This window comes from Ixodes scapularis, unplaced genomic scaffold (genome assembly GCF_016920785.2).
Source record: "Ixodes scapularis isolate PalLabHiFi unplaced genomic scaffold, ASM1692078v2 PGA_scaffold2__306_contigs__length_199485367, whole genome shotgun sequence".
NCBI lineage: Eukaryota > Metazoa > Arthropoda > Arachnida > Ixodida > Ixodidae > Ixodes > Ixodes scapularis.
The window spans coordinates 20,710,193-20,736,586 of record NW_024609857.1 but is presented as its reverse complement, the minus strand read 5'-3'; the positions used below and the strand labels follow the sequence as shown (position 1 = coordinate 20,736,586).

The 26,394-nt window shown below is 44.6% G+C and overlaps 2 protein-coding genes across 2 annotated transcripts in view; both read left to right on the top strand.

The window, feature by feature from the left end:
• The window catches only part of LOC8024599 (inosine-5'-monophosphate dehydrogenase 1), a 28,284-nt gene extending 14,856 nt beyond the window's left edge, over positions 1 to 13,428 (top strand). The window contains exons 8-16 of the mRNA XM_029980674.4: positions 932 to 1,019; positions 3,436 to 3,635; positions 4,454 to 4,544; positions 4,624 to 4,719; positions 5,659 to 5,802; positions 6,678 to 6,831; positions 7,893 to 8,036; positions 9,516 to 9,599; positions 12,580 to 13,428. Coding sequence (XP_029836534.1) covers positions 932 to 1,019; positions 3,436 to 3,635; positions 4,454 to 4,544; positions 4,624 to 4,719; positions 5,659 to 5,802; positions 6,678 to 6,831; positions 7,893 to 8,036; positions 9,516 to 9,599; positions 12,580 to 12,601 — 1,023 coding nt within the window. The 3' untranslated portion in view covers positions 12,602 to 13,428. The remainder of the gene's footprint in view (positions 1 to 931; positions 1,020 to 3,435; positions 3,636 to 4,453; positions 4,545 to 4,623; positions 4,720 to 5,658; positions 5,803 to 6,677; positions 6,832 to 7,892; positions 8,037 to 9,515; positions 9,600 to 12,579) is intronic.
• Positions 13,429 to 23,033: 9,605 nt separating this feature from the next.
• The window catches only part of LOC115320481 (GRIP1-associated protein 1), a 54,354-nt gene continuing 50,993 nt past the window's right edge, over positions 23,034 to 26,394 (top strand). Inside the window, exon 1 of the mRNA XM_040209629.2 lies at positions 23,034 to 23,083. The gene's annotated coding sequence lies outside the window, so the exon portion shown is untranslated. The remainder of the gene's footprint in view (positions 23,084 to 26,394) is intronic.

The window sequence follows — 26,394 nt, the reverse complement described above, 5'->3', positions numbered from 1 at the left end:
TATTCGCCAAAAGGTCCATTTGATGGCCTAGTTGGTTAAACATAGTACACAAAATTAGCGCAGTGGACGAACACAGAGAGAAGTGCTCTGTCCTGTCTACTCCTTCCTGTGTTTGTCCATTGTACTAATTTTGTGTGCAATGCTCTGCAGGTTGTCAGCATTTCTTTAATGTTACAATGAATGTACAAAAGGGGTAGGGTGGTTTTTTCCTTTTTTTGACATGTGTTATGGTTATGCTTCAATTTATCCTTGTTGGGTCAGTGTGTTAATTGTCAGTGAAATCTCCTCTGCAATCTGTACGTGTTTGGCTAATATCAAAGAATGAGGGAAGAAAGACTAAGCAAATGTGTCCTTTAGGCAGCGGTAATAAGGCTTGCCTGCAGAAATTTCAAGTGGGAAACGGCCTTGTGCATCTTACACATAGTGTAACATGCGTTAACGAAATTGATACCCAGGAGCTTTGTAGGCTCGTCTTTTTATCAAAGTAACGGCGTGTTCTTAGTCTTGAGTTCTATCCCAACCGACAGCATCACGTTCTCATGGAGTTCGAGCTTTCTATGATGCATAGTTTATTTACCCGGGTCGAAAAACACGGTTCTCACACTTTTCTTGGAAATTCCGAGTACATAGCATACTACCCCGATTCGCGAAATTTCGAGCCTGGGAAATATTCCTGAAAACCACGATTTACCGAATTTTTGTTGAGCCTGCAAAAATGGTCTAACATAAATGATATGAGGGTTTAATGGGCCTGTCTTGTGTGCTTCAGTATCGTTTTTGTCCAAAAGGTGTGTATGCAGCAACAGCTGTTTGACTGCATGTAAAATCCATTTAAATTAACATTTGATTGATTGTAGCTTCCTACTGTTCAATGCATGAAAAGATGTGACATCGCAACAGTAAATTTCTTTTATTTGTTTTTACAATGCAGGTGATGACATCGCTGAAGGACTTGACTGTCGCTTCATCGAAGGTCACCTTGTCCGAGGCAAACTCCCTGCTTCAGAAGAGCAAAAAGGGTACACCAATTATTAGCTTTCTGTGGTAGCATGCTTTCTTCTTCAGTGTCCATGGAAACGGTGAATGATTGCCATCTTGGTCATCTCATCCCAGGAACTGTTGCTTTTTAGTTTCACTTAAAGGGATTCTGATATTTCTGATTGTGATAATCACTTTATTTGCTTAAAACAAACTGCCTATGACTGTTATTGCTGCAGCGGGAGGAGTTTATAGTAGGTCTTTTGCCGAAGCTAGTCACCCAAAATAACCACGTATCAGTGTCTTGCATTGCCCGCAGCCAGTTCTTTACACTACATATTTTCAATCGGTGATATCTGAAAAGTTAGAGGGGTGGGGTCACCTTCCCCCACCCCTTTTTGTTTTAGCGCCACTGATTAAAAATAGATTTGGACAAGGTTCTTGCACATATTTGAATTTTGTCGCTCAGTACCAATACAGTCGAACCTCGATATAACGAACTTCAATGTAACAAAATCCTCGATTTAACGAAGTATTTTATTTTTCATGATTTCTTGCCCATAGACCCCATGTATTTTTAGTCTCTATATAACGAAATCTATTTTGCTGCTATTTCAATATAACGAAGCGCCATTGCCATAGGAGGCAATAAATAAAGACTCTAAACAACAACTTCGCAAAAAAATTGTGGTTAAAAAAAAAAATTATGCGCAAACGCGAGCGCTTGATAGGTTACTTTACGGGGACAGGCCTTCCAACGTTCCTAGGCTGCCCGAGGATGCAGCGCCGGTAGCGCCGGCGAGGCATGCGGCAAAGCGGATTCCGCGGGGCTGGGCAGAAAATGCCGAGCAAAAAGTTAACACGGCATAACAGCATCACCACTGACATTCACTGATCATCATAGTCCACTGTACTGCAAGTAGCGCGGGAGCCAACTTCAGCGGGGTAGCCGGGTAGCGACGTGATGGCGCGACCGCACGGGCAGTGCCATCTAGGAGAAGACCGAGAAGAACGATTATCGCTTGGATTATCGTCTTGCGAGCGTGATGTAAAGCAAAGGCGCAAGCACACTGTGGGCGCAAGGGGGCAAGTAAGCTGAGTAAACTGTGCGGGCAAGAGTGCTGTGTAGGTTGGAAACATTGGCACCGCCTAAACTAAACAGCTCTATTTTTCAACTGGGCGGTTCACTCACGTGCTTGCTGCCATAGGGAAACGTAAAGTTCTTTCTTTGGATGAAAAAGCAAACGTTTTGGACGCCATCCTGAAGAAACTGCCGAGATCACAAGCACTCGGGAAGTGCTCGACACAATGGACTTACTGAGGAGGTGCGCGGCGTCGCATGGGCAGCAAGAGGCCGTGCAAGCGCTCTGGCCGCTCGAGCGCCGTATGACGCCGCTGCTACTGTCGGACAAGGCGCAAGCAAAACTCGCGGACTACTTTGCCCCTAAATAAATGTCATTTTCGGTGAGTTTTCATACCCGTAAAATGTTTCGGAATTAGTTTTTTGCATGCTAAAGCCAAATTTCGATTTAGCGAAATTTCAATGTAACGAAGTAAATTGCGATTTTTACCGACTTTGTTACATCGAGGTTTAACTGTATTTTGTGTTAGCTGACCCAGATTGTTTTTCTAGCATTGGCCTGCACGTCGATTTCACATAACAGGTGTGATGTATATCCTCAACACATGACGGTTCGCTTCGCGAGTGAGCGAGGATAGAGTTTGACTAAACTCCCCTTTCTCGGTCCGTGGGAAAGCACACGCTCCCGATCCGGAGAACGAACCGATGCACACCACATAACGGACGCGAAAGAGATCTTCTTATGTAATCAAAGTTAACTCTAGAAAATCACCATTATTTTATTCCTTCATAAACCAACGTCGCATTTCCAATTAACGAAAAGTCAGCACCCGGCCACCGCTGACATACGTGTTGACTGATTCCAATAATGTTATAAAATTCTTCGGTCGAATCACTATACCATTCATATCTGTGTATTCCGCTAAAGAAATGTATCGGACAATGTTTCCTCCCAACTTTGCATTTGTGTAACGGGATCGACACAAGTGTGTCGCCTCATTTTGACATCTTTGTCCAATGGACAGGACATGAGTACCATTGTAGGTAGTATACGATGTCAAAGTCATAAATTATGCCGCGTATTATCATAAAAACGGTGTCAATACGGCGTGCAAGTTCGGCTGTTTCTTGTGCACCCCATGCTTTTGTTTCCCCCCGGCCTCGACCAATGACAGCCCTGCACATTTAGCCGCCTCGTCATCGCGCGTTCCCTGCACATTCTCTACGTCGACGCTCAATCGGCATGCTCCTCCTTCCTAGCCAACGCACCAAAGATGCATTTTGGAACGCTCGTTCGCCGCATAGTCTAACGCCAAGCAATTTGCGATTCCGAGAAAGCCAGCAAAACAGAGTTGTTCCTTCCTTCGGTCGTGCAGGCAAGCTCCCGCTGGTCAACGAGGGAGGGGAGCTGGTGTCGCTGATTGCGCGCACGGACCTGAAGAAGAGCCGCAGCTACCCCCTGGCCTCCAAGGACGAGAACAAGCAGCTCATTGTGGGCGCCGCCATTGGCACCCGGGAAGCCGACAAGCCCCGGCTCGAGCTCCTCGTCCAGGCGGGGGTCGACGTCGTCGTTCTGGTGAGGACTACGGCTCGACAGCAAAGGCTTTGTTTTCACAGTTACGAAACTTCCGCTCTTCCAACTGCACTTGACACGTTTGAAGGCATACTGAAACAAAAATTTAAATGTGCTTTTTGCATTCAGAAATGAGTTGGCACATAATCAACAATCCTGCTAATGATAATAACGTTTGTATTTTGAACCGGTGGCGCCCATTCCCAAATTGCTAAGACCCGAGAAAATACACAGAGTACATTTATATGTAAAATTAATGACTAGACTAGTCCCCCCCCCCCCCCCCCCCCCCCCCGTTTTTTTTTTTTTTGCGATTATCTTAAAATTTTTAGTGGGCGCTTGCTCGGTATTTTACGGTACTATTATGATTTAAATCAAACACTTTTCCTCGAGACAATCCCCAAATATTGTCTATGTATCTTTGCCTATCTTTCTATATGATTTTGTGGTAATTTCTTTCTTATTTAAAGGAGAGAATGACCAAGCAAGAAAGATTTATATCAGGCAGTCATTTTTAGAAACATCTATGACATAAATCACTCTTTTTTACCGGAAGTGATTTAAATAATAATCTGGTTGAAATAAATCTGATTTATACTATACCCTTTTCTTCAATTTTTATTTCTTAAATCTTGCTAGGGAGTCTTATCAACGAGAGAAAAATGTGCGCTTGCCAAGATCATGTTCACAAACTCATCTTAGTGGGCCGATGCCTGTGCCCCAAAAGTGTGATCATGAAGTAGGAATGTCCGATTAACGAGTGCGAGCTGCAGCCATAGCTCGTTAGCGGGACGCCAATCCTGCATCAATCTCCTGCGCAGGACTCCTCCCAGGGAAACTCTGTGTACCAGATTGAGATGGTCAAGTACATCAAGAGCAAATACCCAGGCCTCCAGGTTATCGGTGGGAACGGTGAGTGGCTTTCTATTTCTGGTATAAATTGTTCTTCTGAGCCCCGTTGAACATGTATGTCCCTGCATTTTCTGCCCAGTTGTGACCACCGCACAGGCCAAGAACCTGATCGAAGCCGGCGTGGATGGACTTCGAGTCGGCATGGGCTCCGGCTCTATCTGCATCACTCAGGAAGGTAGGCAGTCTGTCGTTGGCTTAACGACTCAGCGGGCTCCATGTAACTATTCTTTCTGGTTTCCGGCGTTTATGGGAAACTACCGACAAGCCGTGTGTGCCATATTTTTTACAAATCTATGAGAAAGGACAGGCAGCAAACATCCGGTCAAGTGTTTGGCATTTATATTTGGTGTCTGAAGATGTACCCGGAATGTAGAGTTCTGAAGGAAGAAAGAATTCAAAGTATATAGTGTTACCTTTCTGAGGATACATTGGCAGAAAGATTGATGCAGCCAACATGAAAGAGAGTTTACATTTGTTATGGTCTGTGCACTTTCGGTTGCACTTTCAATTGTTTGGAACTGTTCACTTTTTCGTGAGAGTCTTTGACCTTTTCTAACCGCTGGAATTGTGTTGCTACGTAAGTGGGTTAAAAATATGACTGCCGGAAAACAGAAACCCTAATAAAATGCATTTAGGCCGAACTCTTGGCATTTGTGACAATTAAATCTTTGTCAAACCAAGATGCCAAACGGCTATTTAACTTTTTGGGGTCAGATTTGACTCTTTTAGTCAAGGGTGTCATATAAATTCTCACTTTCTACAGAGTGATTACAAGGCAATCGCCACTGCACCCCAGGTTGTTAGTTTTGCAATGTCTGCAAACCACTCGGAACATTTTCCGAGCTGCAAAGGTGGCGTGGCCGGGGAGAGGCGAGAGCGCTGGCCTACGGATCCCCATGTGGCGGGTTCGAATCCCGGCCGAGGTGTCCGCAATCTGACTGAGGCTTATTGCGGAGGAGGCGCCGCGTAACCGAGCTTTCGGTTGCGCGTCAAAAGATCCCCAGATGGTCCAAATTAATCCTCAGTCCTCCGCTGGGGCGTGCTAGATGCCCGTCGCTGGTTTGGCACGTAAAACCCCTAAATTTGACTTTTGACTTCTTTGTTGTCGGTGCAGTGATGGCGTGCGGGCGGCCCCAGGCAACTGCCGTGTACAAGGTGGCGGAGTACGCCAGGCGGTTCGGAGTGCCGTGCGTCGCCGACGGCGGAGTGAGTTCCGTCGGTCACATCATCAAGGCTTTGGCACTGGGAGCCTCTACGGGTGAGCTTGTGGGGCCGTGCACGGTCTTCCCCGGAAAGCAAATTTGATGGCTAGGCCTCTCAAGTTTGTTTTTTATCTTTTGTAGAGTCGTTAAAACTGTCGGCCGTTCTACATGCACGCATTCACAAAGGCTCGACGAGACATTGACGTTGTATTGTTTTTCGAATGCATATTAAATGATGCAGTCCATTTTCGACACCTGTTTTTTTTCTTTTGAACTTTCTTTTTTTAAAGTTTTATTTTGCTTGCTTTTTTTGCTCATCTAGTGCCCATACAGAATATGTACTGGTAAATGTTAATTTGTTCTCGGGGAAGTAAGCACCAATTTGTCAAGTGGCATCTTAGCAAAAATAAAACTCCATAAACCCTATCGGTGAATTAGTAAAATATTAGTGACATCATGTTTGTAGGACTATGGTAAAGAAATAAGTAAGGGCTGTATGGCACAAGGAAGTTTTGAAAAGGTTGTCTTAAAAATTGCAATTCAATTGATCAATTTCTTTTCATTTGGGAAAAGGCAGGCTGGGGAAGTGCAGCGTTGCTTATCCAACCTAGAGACCTGTAATTTTCGTGGAGCTGTAATGTCGACACTTCCATCACTGGGACAGACAGGTTAGGAAAGAACTGAGGATCACTGCTGACGTTAACATAAACAAAATAGAGAGCCATTTTTAAAATCTGTAAATAGCAATTACTATGTACTTTATTTTCTTGTTGCCACAATATCTAGTGTCGTTGACTTTTCCCACTCACCCAAGTAAAGTGTCACTGCAAAGAAAACTTCCAGACCCAAAGATTAAGAAGGTTGCCCTGCTAAGATCTGCTTCCCCTGAAAAGCGAGGGCATCCGTTTCTTACGTGCACTTTGCGTTGCAGTGATGATGGGCTCGATGCTTGCGGGCACGACCGAATCTCCGGGCGAATACTTCTTCTCCAACGGCGTTCGTCTCAAGAAGTACCGCGGTATGGGCTCCCTCGACGCCATGCAAAGCACCGAGGGCGGCGGCAGCCTGAACCGCTACTACCAGAGGTAAGGGTGTAGTACCGGGGGCTTCTATCTTTGTGCATTTCCTCTCTATCTTTCTTGCTTCCCGCTTTCTTCTTTTCCCATTTGGTTTGTTGCATTCCTAGCATAAAATACCGAGCAAGCGCCCACCTAAAACTCGGGAGATGATCAAGAAAAAATGGGGATGGGCGCTTGTTAGCTCGGAAATCGGGGGAGTAAAAAGGGGCACTTAGCGAGAAAGGCCCTGGTTTGGTTCAACGGGACAGTACGGGAGCGGAACCCCTCATTTTTAGAGCGGCCGCGTCGCCTGCGCCAAGCGTGCTTTGTGCTGGTGCTCTTTCTCTCGGAGCCAAAGGGGAGGATCCCCTCCGTTAGCTCTGTAGTCTCAGAAGTTTGCCGGGACAGGCACTTGATGTGTCCTTTGCTTATATTTAAAACGTTTTCAAGGTGGGGGTGGGTGCTTGTCGCGACAAAGGTGCACACACGGCATTTTACGGTACTTGAACTCTGTGACTGCGACTCTCTCGCTTTTCGGGGACGGAACTCTGAATGTTTTAGGTCGCTGCTGTTCCTGTTGGCTACGCATTCCCGACCAGTGTTGGCTCATGGCCGTTCCTTATTAATTGCAGTTCTGAGGCAACTTGCTCATATGTAGCATTTAAGACTCTCTGCTGGACGGTCTTGTTCTCATTGGAAGAGTGTAGGATGCCAGTGTATAAGACTCGTAACCGCGTAGACTCTGTTCTTTAATGTGCTTGTTTCGTGCCAATTGCTTTGAGCAAGCGGACTTCAAGCCCCAATGTACTATAAATACCTTTTTGTTGTGTTCAAGACCTTGCAAAACGTTTTGCACCGGGAGCTAAATTTCAAAAGCAAAATTTTTAAACACCACTGATAGAAACTCGTGACTTGCAAAACCAATTTTTTTTTAACGCATTTCGCGACTCGCAAAAATTGACGAAAATTTGTTACATGCAGGACTGACTCGATTTATTATAAAATCCTTTAATTTGAATTTGCTGAAGTTGCAAATGGATCCCATTGTCTCGGGAAGTAGCTAACGGAAGTGTTTCTTCTTCCTTCAGTGACCAAGACAAGGTTCGGGTGGCCCAGGGTGTTTCGGGCACCATCGTCGACAAAGGCTCGATTCACCGCTACGTGCCATACCTGATCACGGGCATCAAATACGGCTGCCAGGACATCGGTGCTCGTAGCTTGGATGTGCTCAAGTGGGTGCCTCCTCTTGCTTCTTTGCCCGTGGCATTGAAATTTTTATTTGCCACCTTATTATTCTTAGCTCGTCTCCTTGAAAATGGTAGGAGTTTTCAAGGTTTAGTATTGGAGAGAAGAATTAGGTGAATGAGTGCAGCTCTGTCTCTAAGAGCCCGTATGACATTCTTCTTCAACGATGGCCATTTTGACTTTAGTCTTGAAAGATTGAAAATTCAGAGTTAAAAGATACTGATAAAGTAGAAATACTGATTCATAACTGCCAAGTCTCCCATATCACCAGGGAGGCTCCTGAATTTTGATCATTTCGTACGGTTGACAGGAGAATCGCCCAAAAACTCAAGTTAGACCCCCTCTCCTCCCGACACTTAAAGAGGTTATGAAATTATTTTTCAACTTGTTCCTTCTTAGCTTTCCTACTCAACTCGCAAATCGCGTAGCCTTACCAAGGGTATTGGGGCGAGAGTATACCGCTAGCAGTTCAAGAGGAGGGAAAGGAGGGACTGTCCTCTTGCTCTGACCCTCCTTTGAAAGTTCCTTGCCCCCCTCTTGCGCCCGTGGCTTCCGCAGTACTGCACGCAACTATCTTTTGCTAACCTCTAAGCTGACAGTGCTGTGGAAGCTACGTGCTTGTTGGGCCAGCAACACTTATCTGAAAGGGAGGCGGCTGATCGGTCTGGCAAGCGCATAGCTCCAACCGCCCTGTCGGCTTAGGGGTGAACGGAGTATAGCGACATAGTATAGCGACTCGGCTCTTCTGTCCAGTGCGTGAGCTTGGGCCAGCTGGCGTGGTTTGGGTACTGCAGATGTATCGGAGTGAAAAAAGTGGAGAGAGTTTTCGAAGGAAAGGAGGTTTGAACTCGTCCACGCTTCATTTTCTCAATTTCTACCAAAAAACAGGCTTTTGACTTCCTACCCTTTTTCGTTTGGCCCGTTTTGTAATTAGTGAAATCCCAATCTAAATGCATTTATCCCAGCCCGAAATTCATTTCATGACCTCTTTAGTAAACAAGAAGTTTTTACCCTCGCAACAAACAGCAATGATAGCAAGTCCCAGATTTATCTCGCTAGCATGAGCAGTGCAATACAAATGTAATGAAGTTGTCTTCATGTAAACTCATTGTCAAAATTTAAGAAAAGAAAAATGCCCCCCCCCCTTCCTTCTGGCTTAGAAAATCTCCCGGATTCAGTTTCTTCAAACTTGGCCGGTATGTTGATTGTATTGCAAATGTTTCCCATTTGTCATTTAGCTGTAGAATAATTATGCCGTGGTTGAGTAATGTTCGACTGCTTCCGAAAGACTGGATGGAAAGAGTGTTCCTTCTGTGAAGCCTTAGAGGTTGGATTTTGAAGCCTCGTGAAGTTGGTTGTTTGTTGCTCCTCTACATTTCTCGAGCTGCTCTACATATGTTGATCTGTCGAGCAGAGTGTTAACGGGGGGGTTTCTGTTAATCTGTGTGCGCTCTCGTTTCGTGCAGGGCAAACATGTACTCGGGCGACATCAAGTTTGAGAAGAGATCTGTCTCTGCTCAGGCTGAGGGCGGAGTGCATGGATTGTACTCGTAAGTATTTGCATCCTAAGCTCTTCAAGGAGGTGGTGCCACTAGCTTTGCCGCTAACTTTGCTACAGTGCTAGCCTTGGTACTGCCATACCTTGTTTTGCTACGAATCAAAGCACAGTCAATGGCTAGAAGACATACAAGCGGGCACACCACATACTAAAAGTGCAAGGTCATGGCATAATCACTGCACTTCATTACGGTAGTTTGGTTGTGATAACATCCACACAGAAAGATAAAGAGCACTTCTGTACTTCAGTTGTGCACTTTCGGCACTGCTTGACTGACCCAACTACTCGTAGCATCAATTGATGTAAGGTGAAAAGCAAACAAACGAAGTACTATAAAGAATGTTCTGTTACACTTAATGCATCCATCATATAAAATTGTGCATCTTTTACGTCCAGCACACTATGAAGTTCGCTCGAGCTTGATAATGGGGCTTCTTTTCATTTTGTTGTGCCACCTAAGTTGGGCTGCACATACATACATTCATCACATTTATGGTTTGGGGGGTAGCCTTTCTTCCGAGTGTGAAAAACAAATATAACTGCAAATCGTGTGTTTGGGCCAATTGTGTTTTGCTTTGTAAGTTTGGCTAGCATGTAGTCTTCATCACTATTGTAGTCAACGGGTTTAGAATTTGCTAGAAGCTCTGCCTGCGGCACCATACAGTCTAATCTCATTAATTCAAACTTGAGGGGGACCAAAAATATGTTTGAATAAAGCAAAGTTTGAATTACCGAGATTCGACTGTACTTGTTGCCTTTGATCATGCTGACTGCACACGCTCAAGTCTCATCGAAGGTACAGAGCTCGCACTGGACATAAAGCTTCCAGTGCATTTTAGTTTGTCACGAATTATCGTTTTTACACTTAGTCAAAAATAATCGTTAACATGTAGTACAGTCCAACGCCTTTACAACGAAATCTGTGGGACCGGCAAAATTTTTCGTAGTACAGGTATCTCCGTTCTAGTAGTTGAGCGGGAAAAATTCATCGCGCACAGCCGAATTTGTGTTATTGCTTATTGACATACCTGCATGATATTTAGGGTGTTTTAAGAAAAGTATAGTGCCAAATGTAGTACGAGCGACATCAGAAACAAGGTTTTGTACGTTGGCATGCTAGTACATCGTAGCTCGGAGCACGTAAGGCGAAAGCTCCGCTGAAGAATGCAGGCCCCTTAAACGCAATAACTACGTCCAAGATTTTTTTTTTTTTTTTGGAATGTGTACAGGCGTTCATTTGTGTGCTTACCACTGCATTAGGCAGTTTAAAGACTCCAGGCTAGTGGTCGTACTGCTGGCACCACCACCGGTAAAGCATGTCGTCTACGTCCGAGACACCAGGTGCTCCTTGCTGCAGACAAATCTCCAGCTGTCCAACCTTCCACACAACAAACTTGACTGACTTATCAAAATATTAATCTTAACAATCACTAAACCACTGAAATCGACCCCCGATCACGCAGCAAATGAGGAGTTCGCCGACCGTGTAAGTTCGGCCTTTTCTAAATCAGGTGGTGCCTTGCACTGCCATGCGTCATTCAGAGGAGACTCTCGAAGTGGCTGCATTGCTCTTGTAGGAGCGAGCGGACGCGGCAGCCGCAACAGCGCTACCGTAGCAGCGCGGCAGAATTGGCCACAGTTTTGTCACGCCAACAGCTGAGGTGTGCAGCGCAGCAAGGAGCAAGGATGGGGAGAGGGGCACAAGCGAGCCGACTGAGCCGTTCTTCACATCTCTCCGGCAAAAAGAGGGGGGCGAGTTTTCCCGTGCAGCTCGCCGATTTCACTTAGATTCGCGACGCAAGTAGTATTGCAGTTCACTTTTCCTCGACAGCATATTATCGCTCCAAGGTGGAACAATTGGGGACTTGGATTGAGCAAGATTGGGAATCTTGGATCCTGGCGAAGATAGGCGCGTCGGTCGAACAAATGCCAAGACATCTCTAAAAAGTTGCGACTGCCCATGAAAATAACTTTTTTTTATATATTCATATACACTCTTGTTCGCACAGGTCTTTTCAAATGCGTCGACGTACATTTCAAATAAGAAAATGTTTCCGTATTGCTCGAATGATCCTTGAGAAAACACTCTTCTTGGAGTGGAATGGTACATACTGAATCAACGGCGTGAGCAAAACGAAAACAAGCAAAAGTATGCGCGAGCGCGCGTGGTGGAGGCGGCACCACATTTGCCGCATCGCTTCCCTTTGTTGCCGCGCCGCGCGTTTTCGGTTTTGGGTTCAAATATTTTTAGTGTACAACCTTCTGGCTTTCTATGCAGCTACATTATCGCGTAGCGCCATAGATACACAAGGTTGCACACTGAGGAAGTATTTGGACCCGAGAGTGTGCGGCATGATAACGGCGGAGAAGCGCGGAGGCGGCGGTGTTGACCGTCGCCGCTGCCGCAGTATTTCTGTTCTTTATGCGTGTCACATGAGAGTAACAAGATATGTAAAATATATTATTTTCGCCTAGAAAGTTTGTAATACCAGTCTCTTTCGCTTTGTGGGGTTGCACAATTGCTTCGTTAAACAGAAATGTTTGTTAAACACGAGTTCATTGTAGTAGTCGGATAAACACATTGAACACATACGAGATTGGCTGGTACTATTTTACTTCGTTAGACGGGCGTTCTTGTAGTACAGTCGTTTGTTATAAAGGTGTTTGACTTTGCCTCAAGTTAATCTGAGGACCGTACAGGTTTCTTTATGCTAAGATGCAGGTCACTTACTTTTTTCTTGGCCACTCTTCTAGGGTGCGATTGTTGTTTATTAATGAACTGTTTATGTACAGAAATTACCAGTTTGGCATAAAGAAGTACAGACATACGAAAGCCCTGTTTGCATGTCAAGATTTGCAGTTAGTCGGAGTAAACCGTTACGTTTGAAGAAGGGCAGGTCGCACTGGTTCCACAGTCGCCTACCATTGCCGCGGTGTGGATGTCACAAGTTGTGTTTCCAAACTGGTTTCAGGTTTGAGAAGAAACTCTTCTAGGCACCCATTCTAAGAGCCAAGTTTTCCTGGAGCCAATCCTCGGAAAATGCGAACATTCCTCGATCACGAATTGCCGTTGAGGTCGCCCGAGGACGTCGTCCCGTTACAGGATAAGTCTTACACGAACCGATCAGGCCAGGGGTGCTTATGGCAAGTTTTGTTTTGTGGGTTCCGAGGGTTCAAATCATGAAGTCTGTTTTGTTTTCTACAAGATGTACAGCAGGCCACATGCTTACGCTGCTACCTAGTAGTTAATCACTTCTTCAATGGAATTCTACAAAACTGTTTTATAGCTTAGGTTGTTCAACAACCATTGTTTTGTGTGGTTACAATTGTTTCCTCTCAACTCTACATTTTCAGGTTGCATTGCTCGAATAAAATATATAAATATATATATACCTATACACGCAGACATTCCACTTTTTTTTTTTTTTTTCAGCACAGTTACATTAATTAAAGATTTATCTTGTACCCCGGTCAATCCTTCAACGTTGAGACATTGTGGTGGTTGTCAACCTTGTGCAAAGCTTATTTTTGGTACAGCTTACTCTGGTGATTTTTTTTTTTTCTCTGAAATGTTGCCATAATTAAACTGCACTTGACATAAATGTTTGTTGTGCTTCTCTAGTTAAAAATATGCTACAGCATGCACCATTTTGAGCCAAACGACCTGTACAAATCCAACCTCCTGTTACCTTTTTTTACATGTGCAAAGCAAATACCGTGCAGAGACATTTTAAAGTGCTGGTATGGCTATGTACCCAGTTGTTTTGTAAAACGGTGCCATATATATAAATGAAGAATAAAGAAAGACTGCAGAAGGCTTTTCTCTGGATTCCTGTTTGTAGAGCGGCCATGGTTTAACTATATGCCTGCTCAGATATCGTTACTTCACTACCCGAGTTCCTAGTGGACATAGGCAGGACATTTTCGCATACATGGCTTGCATGTTAAGTCAGTCCGCCTCTCTTTCTGGTGACCAGAAGCGCCTTGTCAACGATGTGGAAGCTACCCTCTCGTGCATGCTTTGCCCCTTTATGTCTGACCAAGTGACATCAGTGGAAGCTATGTATAGGACTTCAAAACATCAGTAGCATGTAAATGTCAGTGATTCAATAAGACTGCATAATCTGGTGCAAGGAGGTCTCTTGATGGTGGTTTTGTTACCTAACCGTTTGTTGCCCAGTATTGCCCAGGAGCAGCAACCCGAGAATGACTTACTTTTTTCCATGCCATGTGTGCCTCGATAAATTTAGCACCCTCTGACGCAAGGACGAGGATACCTTTGCTTAGCAGCGAAGAATCGAATTGCATCTTTAAAATGGGTCACTTGTCCTTTCAAGCTAAAGCCGAATGTGGATGTGAGGTACGATGGCATGCACCACTGACCTCGAAACTCTTCGGAGGGGAAAAACGCGGAAATATTGCAAATCCAGTTTCAAGCGTTTCTACTGCGCGAAATTCAAAGTGCACCTGTGCCTTCTCCCAGGTCGTAACTGCTTTCAGTCATTGGACGTAAAATAATGCTGCAAAGGCCCAATGTTGCTCACGAGCAAACACTTCAAGAACATGAATAAAATTAAATTTTTTTAGATTAGATTTTTGTTGTTGTGTGCTCTAATACCACGACATGATTTCTAGGTCTTCAGTATTTCAAGTAAACTTTTGGGCACCAAAGGGTTTAAAGAGTTCTATTGAATCATTGGAGCTTTGGGTCAAATAAAGAGCATCTCGCGTTCCTGTCACACGGGGAAGTTATGTTGTTTCTATGGAATGACGTGATCGGCCAATTGGCACGCCGCAGTACACGCGCAACGCTTGTAGTCAAGATAGCAAGCCAATTTGCCGATAACACATATGATGGAAATTAGCTTTTCTATGTGTATGCCCCAATGAGGGAACTAATTTACCGTAATAACCTGAGATATAGCCCACCTCAAATCGAAAGCAAATCTGGTGTAAATAAGGAGTAAACCCAACTTTCAATGTGCAATAATAAAAAAAAAAGTTAATAAAAAGCTTGTTTGAGATTTTGTGACCTGCGAAACTTTTGATCGCAGGGAGGGGTAATCTGTCCTTCCCAGTCGGCAATTAACAAAAATAAAATGTCCGTGCTAAAAAAAAAAAAAAAAAAAGTTGGTTGAAAATAGGGGTCGGTTATCTTTCGGGGGTAATCTGTCCTTCCCAGTCGCCAATTAACAAAAATAAAATGTCCGTGCTAAAAAAAAAAAAAAAAAAAAAGGCAAGTTGGTTGAAAATAGGGGTCGGTTATCTCGGAATATTGGGGTAGATGGGCTGGGCTTTGATTAAAAAGCAGATCACCTTGTTCTGAACTAGTTAACACAATAGCGTAGATGACATGCAACCTCATTTGAAACATGGCATTGCTTCACAGGAATAACACACTTTTTTTTTAAAGCTTATATATTGTTTTACATTGTTATTGAAGCCTGGATAAAAATGTGGCCGCCAGGTTCGACACTGATTGGAATCGCAGTAAGAAATAGTTTATGGCAGGCGGGAATTGAACCGAGACCATTTAAATTATTAAGCGAGTGTCTTTCCAGCATGTCATAAAATATCCTTTTTTCCCATAACATTTATTTTCATAACATTCCATAACAATATCCAGAAGATGCCATATTGCAGAACGAAAAGCGCATAGAAAAAAAAAAAAAAACGAATAGAAAGGAACCTAGAACTTACACCGCAAAAGCAAGTACAGAATGTGTTTAAAACGACTGAAACACAGAAGAGGAAAAAAAAAAAAAAAGGGGGGGGGGGGGGGGGGGCGTGAAACGTTCGTTGGCTAAATGCGCGGCATTTCCTAAAGCCCAGATAAAAGCGTGGCCGCTAGGCTCGACTTTGATTGGTTTATCAGCCCGATTAGCAGTAAAGGGTACACAAGGTTCGTGAACGTCTGGAAACTCTGAGTATCGCTTAACGTTCGTGATGCTCAAACGTCTCACGTATGCAACACAATTTCCTAGCGATTTACCATAAATCTAGAAAAACACTGCCCACTGCCTCCGCGCATAGAACGACATGGGGCGAAAGTTCGTCAACATGTCATCCGGAGAAATTTCTAATCGGAAGTACGTCACGCAAAACCGCCCTATAGGTTTATTTTACACTTTACACATTTGTTAAAAAAAAAAAAGTGAAATTTACACTGATGTCGTGAGTAGTTTGTTAATTAACTTAGTGAAAATTAACACGTGGCTCAACAGTGAACCTTGCTGAGCGTCATCGAAATCCACGAAATAAGTAAATTGTATAAAGATTTGGGGTGCGTGGGCAGCGCGGTGGTGAACTAAATTTACCACTCGTGCAATGAGCGCAAAGCTGGCTGTGCGAAAACACTGATGATCAGACTTTAGAGACGTAAAGATCGCGTGGGCGCGTTTTCGCACCAGTAGCCCACGACCGACCCTTGCGCCTGTCGCACCAGTGGTAACTACCACAACATTACACGCGCCAAATTGTTCAAAGATTCACTTATTTAGTGATTATCGGTGACGCCCAGCAAGTTTTTGATTGGAACTATATCTTTAATCAAAACAAAGTGCAAAAGACGGAAGACAAGTGGAATTAATAAACAAACACGGCGCTGACTTGAAACTTTTACTTCCACTTGGTACAGCAAGTGAGCAGGAACTGAGCTGGACAGATAAAAAAATAAACAACCCGATGCGATTTGTTGGTTAAAAAGAAAACGATTTTCGATTATATGTTTATTGAGCGTTGTAGATTGTGCTTCTTTCTTGTCCTTTGTATACAGTACCATGTGCATCCAAATAGTTCTACGGAGAGTGAAAACACCTAAAATAGTGGTTTCTTTTTTAGAAGCATGTATTTCAAGTTGTATTCCTGTATTTGTATTTGCAAATAATCAAAATTTTCAAAATGTATTCCTGATACGTATAGTGATACATTTTTAGAAATGTATTTGATTATCAATGTTTTAGTCGTCGTTGCCACATATTCCAGTGTGTGTATCTCCAAATACTTTTCAGATTATTTCTGCCCAGCCTTGATGTCATTGATATGTGCATAATTATTTTTTTTTGTTTCAATGTTATTGCATAATTTTAATATGATTTGCAATGTATTTTAATGAAAGGTTGCACACAAGTGCAACCACTCGTTAAAGCACTGTCTCTTAGCTGGACAATGGACAGACCAACACATGAACCTTCCCATAGTATTCCCAGTGGAATGAATGAGAGTGAAGAGTGTGTTTGTGTTCCAAAGGTGTTTTTGCCTGCTCCGAAAGGTGCTCCAAAATCCTCGAACCAATCATTTCATTAAAGTCTTCCACGGCAAACCGCGGAAGACGAGTGCTACGGCACCTAAAACGAATAAGTTCGCGAGAAATAATAAAGCAGAAATTTTTACTTCCTTTGCTCCCCCAACTTTTTTTTTTTCTAATTAAGTTCAAATTCCAACTGATTAGAAATACTGAACGAGATTAAAGTGCACGCAATGACGAAAAGACAATCGCAAACCGCGCACCCCGAAGCCAGTGATTGGAGGGGTGTCAGACTAACCTCCATGCGGTGTTGGACACCTCCAAGAATTTCGTACGCAAAGTACACAAACCTATGGTAGACACCCTGAAACCCTCCCAGACATTTTTAACACCAGCCGAGATTTAGAATCCTGGGTCTGTCCGAAAAAATCGATCAATTCATTTTATTTGCTATACAGGTACAGATGCCGGGAGGCAGACAGAAAGCTAACCGTCTCCCGTCTTGGTGGTAAAGTTAGAGCTGCAACAAGAAAACAGTAGCGAAAAAATAACTAATATATATCGCAAAAAGATAAACATCAGAAAGAACGACAAGCAGTTGTTCAACAAACAACATACCCTCATTATCTCTCTTGGAGTCATATGTTCTACGTTTGACTTTGAAAAACAGCTCCACGGGTATTCATGCCGTAAGTTGTAGCTGTTAGCGTTTGCAGTTAAATGACATGTATAAGTTATTTGGACCATGTTAACCTTACAATGCATGACTGTTTGTTTTTGTTGTATGAAATTGTTTAGGAGTGCTCGCTACTGTAAAACATGATTCTAAAAATGATTAAAAAAGTTTTTTAAATATTTCAACTAAAATACGAAGATATACTTTATGTACTATATCTTATACACGATGCATTGGTGGCTCATGGGTTGCGGATGCGGCGAAAACAGTTTGTGCCTTTCTTAGATCACAGCGCAACAGCAAATGTCTCGCAAATTTCAAGCATGAAGGATGAACAGTTTAGAAGTTAGGAGCACTGCCTGGAAGTTGGGCTTTCCCCGCGATTGTTGTCGATGTCAGTCAGCAAGCCGCGCATCTGAACGCCGGCAAGCCAAATCGCTCCATCTGGGGGAGTATTTTTGAGACAAACGGCACAAAACATGGCCTCCGAGATCCCGAAGCGCGCTTCGAGTATGGTTCGGGATCTCAGAGGACATGCACAAAACATGTATCGGAAGCGATACAGCATGCATTCGCGTTGCCTTTCTGCTCTGATTTCTTGGAAGGCGCTTTTTACCAGGAGTGCGTATCATATACACCATTCATTGTAGGGTTAAGTTTATTTCCAGTTGTAGTATGTCGTAGGAAAAGAAGGTTCAGTGTGAGCGCCTCGTGGAACGTTTGTGATGATACGGACGGCCTTTTTCTAGCGTACTTGTTTATGTTGGGGATAGTAGCGGTTCCCTAGACTGGCTAGCTCTAGTGTCCTGTCCAATCCGTCAGTCTTACTTGATCGTGGTGATTGCCCGTCAAAGACGCCAGAAAGTCATGTCACTATTCATTACAGGGTATTAAAACTTTGGATTGGTCGAGTTGATTCATGATTGAGCAGATAAAGAAAATACAGAAACTTTTTCTCTATTCATGGATTTTTGTTTACTTGTTCGCTCACGAAGGGAAAGCAGCTTGCACGCGAGATTGTTTTCCTTGCGCAAGTGGTTGCGGTAACAGCACGAACCATTTTTAGAAATCACCGTTCTTGATATCAGCCGCCCGTGCTATTCGGAAAATAGAGAGTTTTCGTAGACCGCGTTTCCCCCTCTGCTAAGCCCTCCGCAATGAAGAAGCCGCTACTACGCCTGCGTGCCCACGGCCTTGGCTGTACAGTTCCGAGTATCGTAGCGGGTTGCGGAGGGCGTTGCGGGACGGCGAAAACGATCTACGAAAACTCCCTAATGGTAGATTTTGCAGAGCGCTTCCGTGGTCGTTTCGTGTAATAGGTCAAGAAAAAAAAAAAGTTTAAATTGGTCATTAACGGTGTCTTTTTGAGGTCATCACCTCCTCGCCGCAATGTCTTTTTTTTTTTTTTTATTACCAAAGCATTAAAGGGATACTACAACGAAATTTCGGCGCTTATTTTTTGTTCTATATGTGTTCAAAAGAGCAGTATCACATCGAACACACCAATATCTTGTTAAAAAAAGTCACGAAAAGGAATTTTAAAACGAATTAAACGATTAGCAAAGAGCACCTGGTGGATGTCGCTAACGCCTCGTTTGTAATGCCCGTCTAGGAACCTTGAGAGGTAGTGACGGTAACTGTCTCGCGTTCGGTCACGACGAGAGAAGAGGGGAAGGAGGAACTCCCCTCTTCCCAAGAATCCCTTGTGGGTCCCAGAAGTCGCTACATGCCCCTTGACAAGATTATAAAAGATTAATCCGTCACTCGAAATTCGTACAAAAGCAGCCGCTTCGGTGGCTGGAACGACTAGGCCATCCTCTCAACGTCAGCCTCGCCGTAGCTTCGCTCGTCCTGAGACGAACTACGTCACGATTGCGTTGGATCTCGTGTGCTCTACGCTGGCTGTTCTCCGAGCGCTTGCCAGTGGGCCTTTTCATTTTAGTAGTTGCCTCACCGGCGGATAGAGGGCGCTGATGCACTCGGCGCCATTAGGTTGCTTCAATTTGGTTGGTTTCGTTTTCAACGTGAACGCGGCTATGTTGCTGTTTTACGTTCTTTTTGCGTAATTTTGTGGTACGACTATTTTCCTTGTAGCACACAACCAATGAAACAGTGGTATTGAGCCACTTTGAGGAAGACGAGATGTATTTGAGCCTAAATCACGGGCTTTTTTTTTACCAACTCTTGATATATCTGATTATGGTCGGTTGCGAAACGCCTGACTGACGTATAGACCAACGCGCGGCCCTGACGTCACGCAGCTGCGGTGGCGCTTTCGACGGCACTGCGCATGAGCAGACGATTCACTTCACGTGAATTCGGTTTCTGCGCACGCGCAGTGCCCACACCTGGTGTGGGCAAATGAGGGCTTGTTTGTAAACAGCGTGCCGGTCTATAGGGCAGATTATCATCGTCCACGGCCGTGCCCCATGACCACCAGTTTCCAGAAAAACAAACTAATGAAGAGACTAACACGTGAATATAAAGAAGCATATCGACAGGTTGATTAGCAATCTGCCGAATCAGCCAGAACAGATGAACTCGCGAGTTTACTACTCACTGTTTGGTTTTTGTGGGCACCCAACCTTTAGTGAACTTCGCAAACTAAAAACGTATCGTGTGTTGACACAGATAATTGATATAAACAAGTAGTGTCGTCTCGGTCTCTTTTTTTTTTTTTTAATTCAGTACTTGAGCATGTTTTTGACAGGCCGAGTAGGAAATTTTTTTATATTATCAACCCTGCTAAAAGTACTCACAAGCAGCATTTCGCGATATTGATCCTTCGGAATAAATTATTTTTATATGAACATTTGCTTACTCAAGATATGATATAAGTGACAGGCCCGTCAAACTATATTCGACATTTGTCTTCCGTAAAATTGTCCAGATAAAATAAAGGCTGCAGGAGGAGAAATACCTCGGAAAGTTTGGCTGAATTCTAGCGCTAGGCATCACTTCACAGACCTGTGTGAACAAATATTTCTTTGTTTGAACAGACTCGCTTTGTAAATTTCGGCGTCGCCAGCCACCAAAAGTAAAGCTCTATTCGCCATCCACAATCCTGGACTCAAGTAATTGTTATTCAGACGTTGTTTCTTTTTTTTTTCTTCTCTTTTTTCTCGTTGAATATTGCGGATTTTAGATACTAACAAAAATTAAAACAGCGTACGCAAAAAAAAAAAAAAAAAGCGTCGTCATTATTGCGCATATTCCAAACCCAAACCGCGTTTTGGATTAGCAAATAGAAACGACGTTATTTCTTTGTGCACGCTATTCAAAAACTCTCTACGGTTGTCGTGGCAGTTTTTTACGCGGAAAGCCCCAACTGGTTATCTAAATATAATCAATAAATCATTTAAATGACTGTCGAAATGGGAGCGAGCACAATATACATTTTCTTAAACTTCATAAGTAAACCGACCAACCGAACGACTACGTCGCAAAAAAAGATTGAGAACCTCATACACATATGTAGGTGTGCTGTTATAAACAAAGAAATCACCTGATGTTGACGTAGCAGTACTTCTAGCCTCAGATAAAATACAGGTTAAACGTTCGTTGTCTATCTCCTCCGCGAGTTTCCTCAGATAATCAAAAGAAACAGATTTAGATATATTATAAATACAAAGAACGATACTTTCAGGAAGTACAGGTAGTCTCCTTGCGCTGACTATTCTTGACGCCTTCCGATCCTAAATACACGATATAAATATGCGCGCTTCTTGCTGAGAATGTTCCACCACTATTAGTAAACAAACCTCAGTTGTCATAAGAACCTTTGAACCCTCGTGATGTCTTAGTCGTCGAGTAGATGTATCAGGCTACATTTTCCGAAGTCAGGCAAGAAAGCGCGGCGAAACGCGACGAAAAACACGATTACAACCAATACAACGCATATCCGCCAAGGCGCAGAGGGGAGAGCGGAGCAGCAACTTGAAGCAACCCAATGGCTGCCGCGTCACGTGATTCCAAGATGGCAGCGCCCGTGCGGAGGAGGATGAAAAGGTACAAAAAATACAGCCACCAGGCTCAAAATACAAACGTGCGATTGTCATTTACGGATATAATGGATCATATTCAACCTATTTCTGAACACGACGGGTATATTACAAATTTCGTTGAAGTATCCCTACTGTCCCGTGGAGTGAACCGGCGTTATCAGCTTTTGAAGCCTTCGGCAAACGGCACTTAAATTCCCCTGTCCCAATGAAGCGGAGCCTGTAGTCTGTGGCAGCGATTTGATTGATAGGCTCCCATTGGCTGGCGCGCGTCATAGCTTCAAGGAACGAGGCTCTAATTGGCTGGCGCGCGTCATAGTTTCAAGGAACGCCAGCCCATGACGCTGGGCTCCGCGTCGGCAGCGCGCCGGTAAAAGGAACACGGTGGCGCGCGCTCGTCGCATCTGCTCCTCTCGACGCCGACGAACATGGCGGCGCCTCCAGCATCCACATCGTCGGCGGCCGCAACCTCGGCAGTATCGAGACCTGCCCGTCCACGCAAGGACACCGCAGGCGACCTAAGAGAGCGGAATAACGCAGCACAACGAGCGAGGAGGGCAGCGAAATCTACCATCGTTGTCAAGTCTCCGAATACACGGCGGTCCAAACGAGCAGCGGCGCAACGCGCTAGGAGACAGAACAAAGCCTTTCGAAAGCGTGAGGCGCAAGCGGATCGCGATTCAAAGCGTCTCAGGCGGCAAGAGGACGACGCCCTTCGACAACGCGAGGCGGAAGCAATACGTCGCAGCCGGCGTACGTGCTTTCGCATTCACGGCTCATAAGAAGTGCTTCGATGTCCTCGAACTTTATTTATTTATTTATTTACATTTTTTTTTTTTGGGGGGGGGGGGGGGGGGGGGAAGGGGGCGAGGAGGGGGGGGGGGGGGCTAGAAAGTTATTTTAGGACTTTAGGGCTATCGCGTGACCAAATTCCGCTAGATTCGAGACCGCCATCCGATGCCCATGCTTGGGAACGTGTCGGAGAAACCGACTCTGGCCTCGCCTAGCGCAGCCCATCTCCCATCTGCGGGACCCCTTGACTTCGACAACACTCCACCAACCTCCGACCTGACCCGCCAGGGCATCCCGGAAGGCCTCACTCTCTAGCAACCACTGTCCGGACATGGGCGGTTTGAATAAAGTTTTCTCTCTCTCTCTCTCTTTTTCTGATTCGGCTGCATATTAATTAAATTAGTCGCTATTCCAAGTAGGGCGCCTGACCTCTGCGAAACAATAAATCCGACGGAATTCTTTAATCAGTCAGATGACTGCAGTAGAAGATATATACTTGAGACAACCAGTGAGGACTGACGAGTGCGCACGCTCAAGGTGCACGGACGCCCAGGTCTTTGACATGTGCTCGCCCAGAAACTTGTCAAGTTTTCTCGGTGATACAATTGTGCGCTCGCGATTATCGACTTGCCGGGAACGAAATGAGGAGGTTTAGGAGGGGGGGGGGGGGGGGGGGGGGGCGATAAGACAAACGAGGTCCAAACTAATGTCATTCAAAGGCATTCGATAGATTAGTGACCGACGGTCTCCAAACGTTATAGGTAAGCCGTTTCCTGCTTGCAAGCTATTCACTGCGAATTATCTCTAAATTATGCCCGACATATATAATATATTTCGTCAATCTCATTCGTTCAAGTTGTGTGAACTATTGGGGGTCAGCACATCCTAGAAAAACAGTAACCTGAAATCGGTGGAAACCGCCAGCCACGAGAGGGACAAGCATGACATTGGCGTACTTTTCGATCCGAGTTACTACTTCAATGATATCGTGAGGTAGAAAAACAAGTTTTCAGCACTTCCAACTCGAGCGCTAGTGCGCGCTGCTTTAAGTTATGAAGCCGTAGACTTTCCGCGGTGTTTGTTTATAAGGAAAGTCGGCAGATGTGTTTTCCGGTGTTTATTGATTTTTTAGATATTCGTGTATTTTTCTGATCTGTGTCGGACGGACGCTATAAACGGAAATTATGGGTGAAACAAACACAAAAATAAAATAAAACTAACAGTCTAAGAGCAAAGCGTTTCGACAAAAACAAAATGTTTAGCTGGAGCAAAACGTTTGTTTGTGATGATGACCGGTCTAGCCGAACGCATGTATAGTGTTTCCATCCTTCGACAGTTCCCCTCCCCTACAACCCGCTCCCAAACAACAGAAATCGGTGTTTTTCGGTTCGAACAGATTTTATAATCTTGGCACCGACGGCTGTTTACCAGTGTCCTTTAGGTTCAAACCAATTTTGTATTTTGGACACTGACGAATGTTTTTAGGTATTTTTCGGTTAAAACTGGAAAGTCACAAAGTTATATAACTCAAAACAAAAAAGAAAAATATAATAATTGTTAAAAAAAATAATAACCAGCCTGCTTTTCATCTGCGTCAGCGAGACAAGCTCTTACGCGTGTTGTAGTCACTGAAGTGGTTACTGAAAGCGTTCCCCAAAAACGCCACATATTTTCTTTTTCCGACTACCACATCTTGTAAGAACTACTTCCTGAAGCGCACCGATAATGCGCAAAGCTTCCCTTTTGCTCGATGTGACACCGGGTAGAGCTGTTTAGCTGTGCTCAAAAGAAAAAAGATACGACAAGAAGAAGGTCGTGACGAGAGCAATAGTGTTTTGTCGTGGGCTGTTGTCGTCGCTATGGAAAAGCCCTTCTTCTCTCCCCTCTTGGCGCGAGGAGACGCAAGTCGGGTTTTCCCGTCAACCGCGCATGCGCGGAGAGAGAAGAGAGGGTAGCCCCGGCATTTCGCCAGTGCGACGAAGGGAGAGTCTTCCGTGTCGTCTGCATCAAACACTCGTTTTCAAACATTACTCGCGTTACACGAAATCTCACTCTGGCAGTATCCAGTTGCTACGCGTAATGTTGGATGGTTTTAGAAACTTCCATCGCGTTCACCTACTTGACGCATCACTGAGCACACGTTGCGGTCGTCAGTGGCATCCACGACGTCAATCACGACGTCTATGAGAATTAACCACGTCGCGCCTCCGTCCTCGGGTACGTGACAACACCATTCCACCCGCATTACGCGACCGTGCTAGGGCTATCGCTTTAGTCTCTTCGCACATTGTTTTGTGAAGACTGATGAACGACACAAGATGAACACCTGTGAATGGCTATTTTAAGGTATATAGAAGCAAAGACAATGAAGAGACCATTTCGTTGAAATAATGTAAGACTAGAATACCTTTCAGGCACTCTTCTGAAGGATGGAGTGTATACACGGATGTATACGGATTAATGAAACGGTTCAGCTAAACCATGTACGTTTTCAGAACGGTTTGTTCCAACGACTCACTAAAACTCTCCACTTTCAGCACCCCTCTCTTGCGTAATACGCCTCTTTTGTTTTACCAGAGGCCATCCATCCATCGAAAGAGTGTAAAAAAGGTGCAAATGTGTGGAAGATATAGCATGCCTCCTTACAACCGCTTTAGCGGAGGTTGTACCAGAGCCTGCACCGAATTAGTATCGCCTGTACAAATGCTTTTTATCAGAAGATGTATCATTATAAACCTCGAGAAATTATATTTTATGCGAAAAATTAAGACGGTCACGCTTATGCGGTATTAAGAAGATTGAGAAAAGAAAAATGATTGAAAATTACAGTAAATGGTTACAGATAGAGATGCTTGAGTGGTTGACTGAGTGCACATAGCCAAAGACACTTACATTAACGAGAAACGCTGTCAGTAAGGTGGCGTGACACCGCGATATACGGGTGGCTCATTCAGAGAGGGCTCGAAATTTTGAGCTGGAAGTGCTTCGCGTGGAACTCCCGTTGCACAAAGGTTCTGTTCATGCACTGAGATGGTCCCCCGCGACATGAATGAAGTATAGCATCAGGCATATGACCCTTAAGCACCCGAACCTCTTCCATTCTGGCTACGCTGCTGGTGTATCCGAATTGTATGTGATTACTATCGCCCGAGGAAGTCACAAATTAGCTCTAGAATTACTTTTTTCGCCTGCCATCTGATGTGTGTTAGTGGAACGCCCTTAGGCTCTTATCCACAGAACCCCGAAAAGCCCCTTTCGGGGTGGGAAATAAATATATGAGGTGTGCATCTTTTGCTCCGATCGTGTGCAATCGGCATCGGGATTCCTACAGTGGCTCTGCCTGCAGAGCATCGCGTTCTTTTCACTTTCGCCGCCAACTCCGTATTGACTGAGGAGCGATGACGTGCGCCGAGCTGGATATAACCTTCACGCGGGAAAACGACATTGCAGGCGCCGGGTTTCGGGCAGAGCGTGTTTCTCGCTTTGCGTTTGCGAAATATACATCCTACACTCAAATCGAATCAACTGGAAGGTTCCTTGACAATTGAACATTATGTGTAGTCACTGGGTACAGCATTGTTTTATAACGAGAGCGATGTTTTAAAGCATGTTTCCAAAGTCTGGGAAGCAGACGACACGGAGGACAATCGTGTTGCGCGTGGCGTTCTCGGTGTGATACGCGACCGCCACATCCAGGCACCTAAAGTGTTTTTATTGGCTCAAACTTCCGTAAGGCCGACCAGCCTAAGGTAATCAAAAGGCTGAAGCCCGCGCAGGATATGCTGATTACCTCCTCAGCTATGCGTTAACAGGTAAAATGAAATAAAAAAGAGGAAATATATATGTATACTATATATATTTACATGAATGAGATGTTTACACTGCAATGAGGAGATTAGGCTACTGGCCATTCCGCACCAGATCTTTGAATTTGTCCACGCAAGGGGCCTGGCGAGCAGCCTCTGGCAAGGGATTCCATAGGCCAGGCATTTGAACAAAGAGAGGCAGAGGCACTGATGGTGCGGGCAAAGCGCTGCTTGACTCGCGAGGGATCACGCCTTGACCTCCTCCA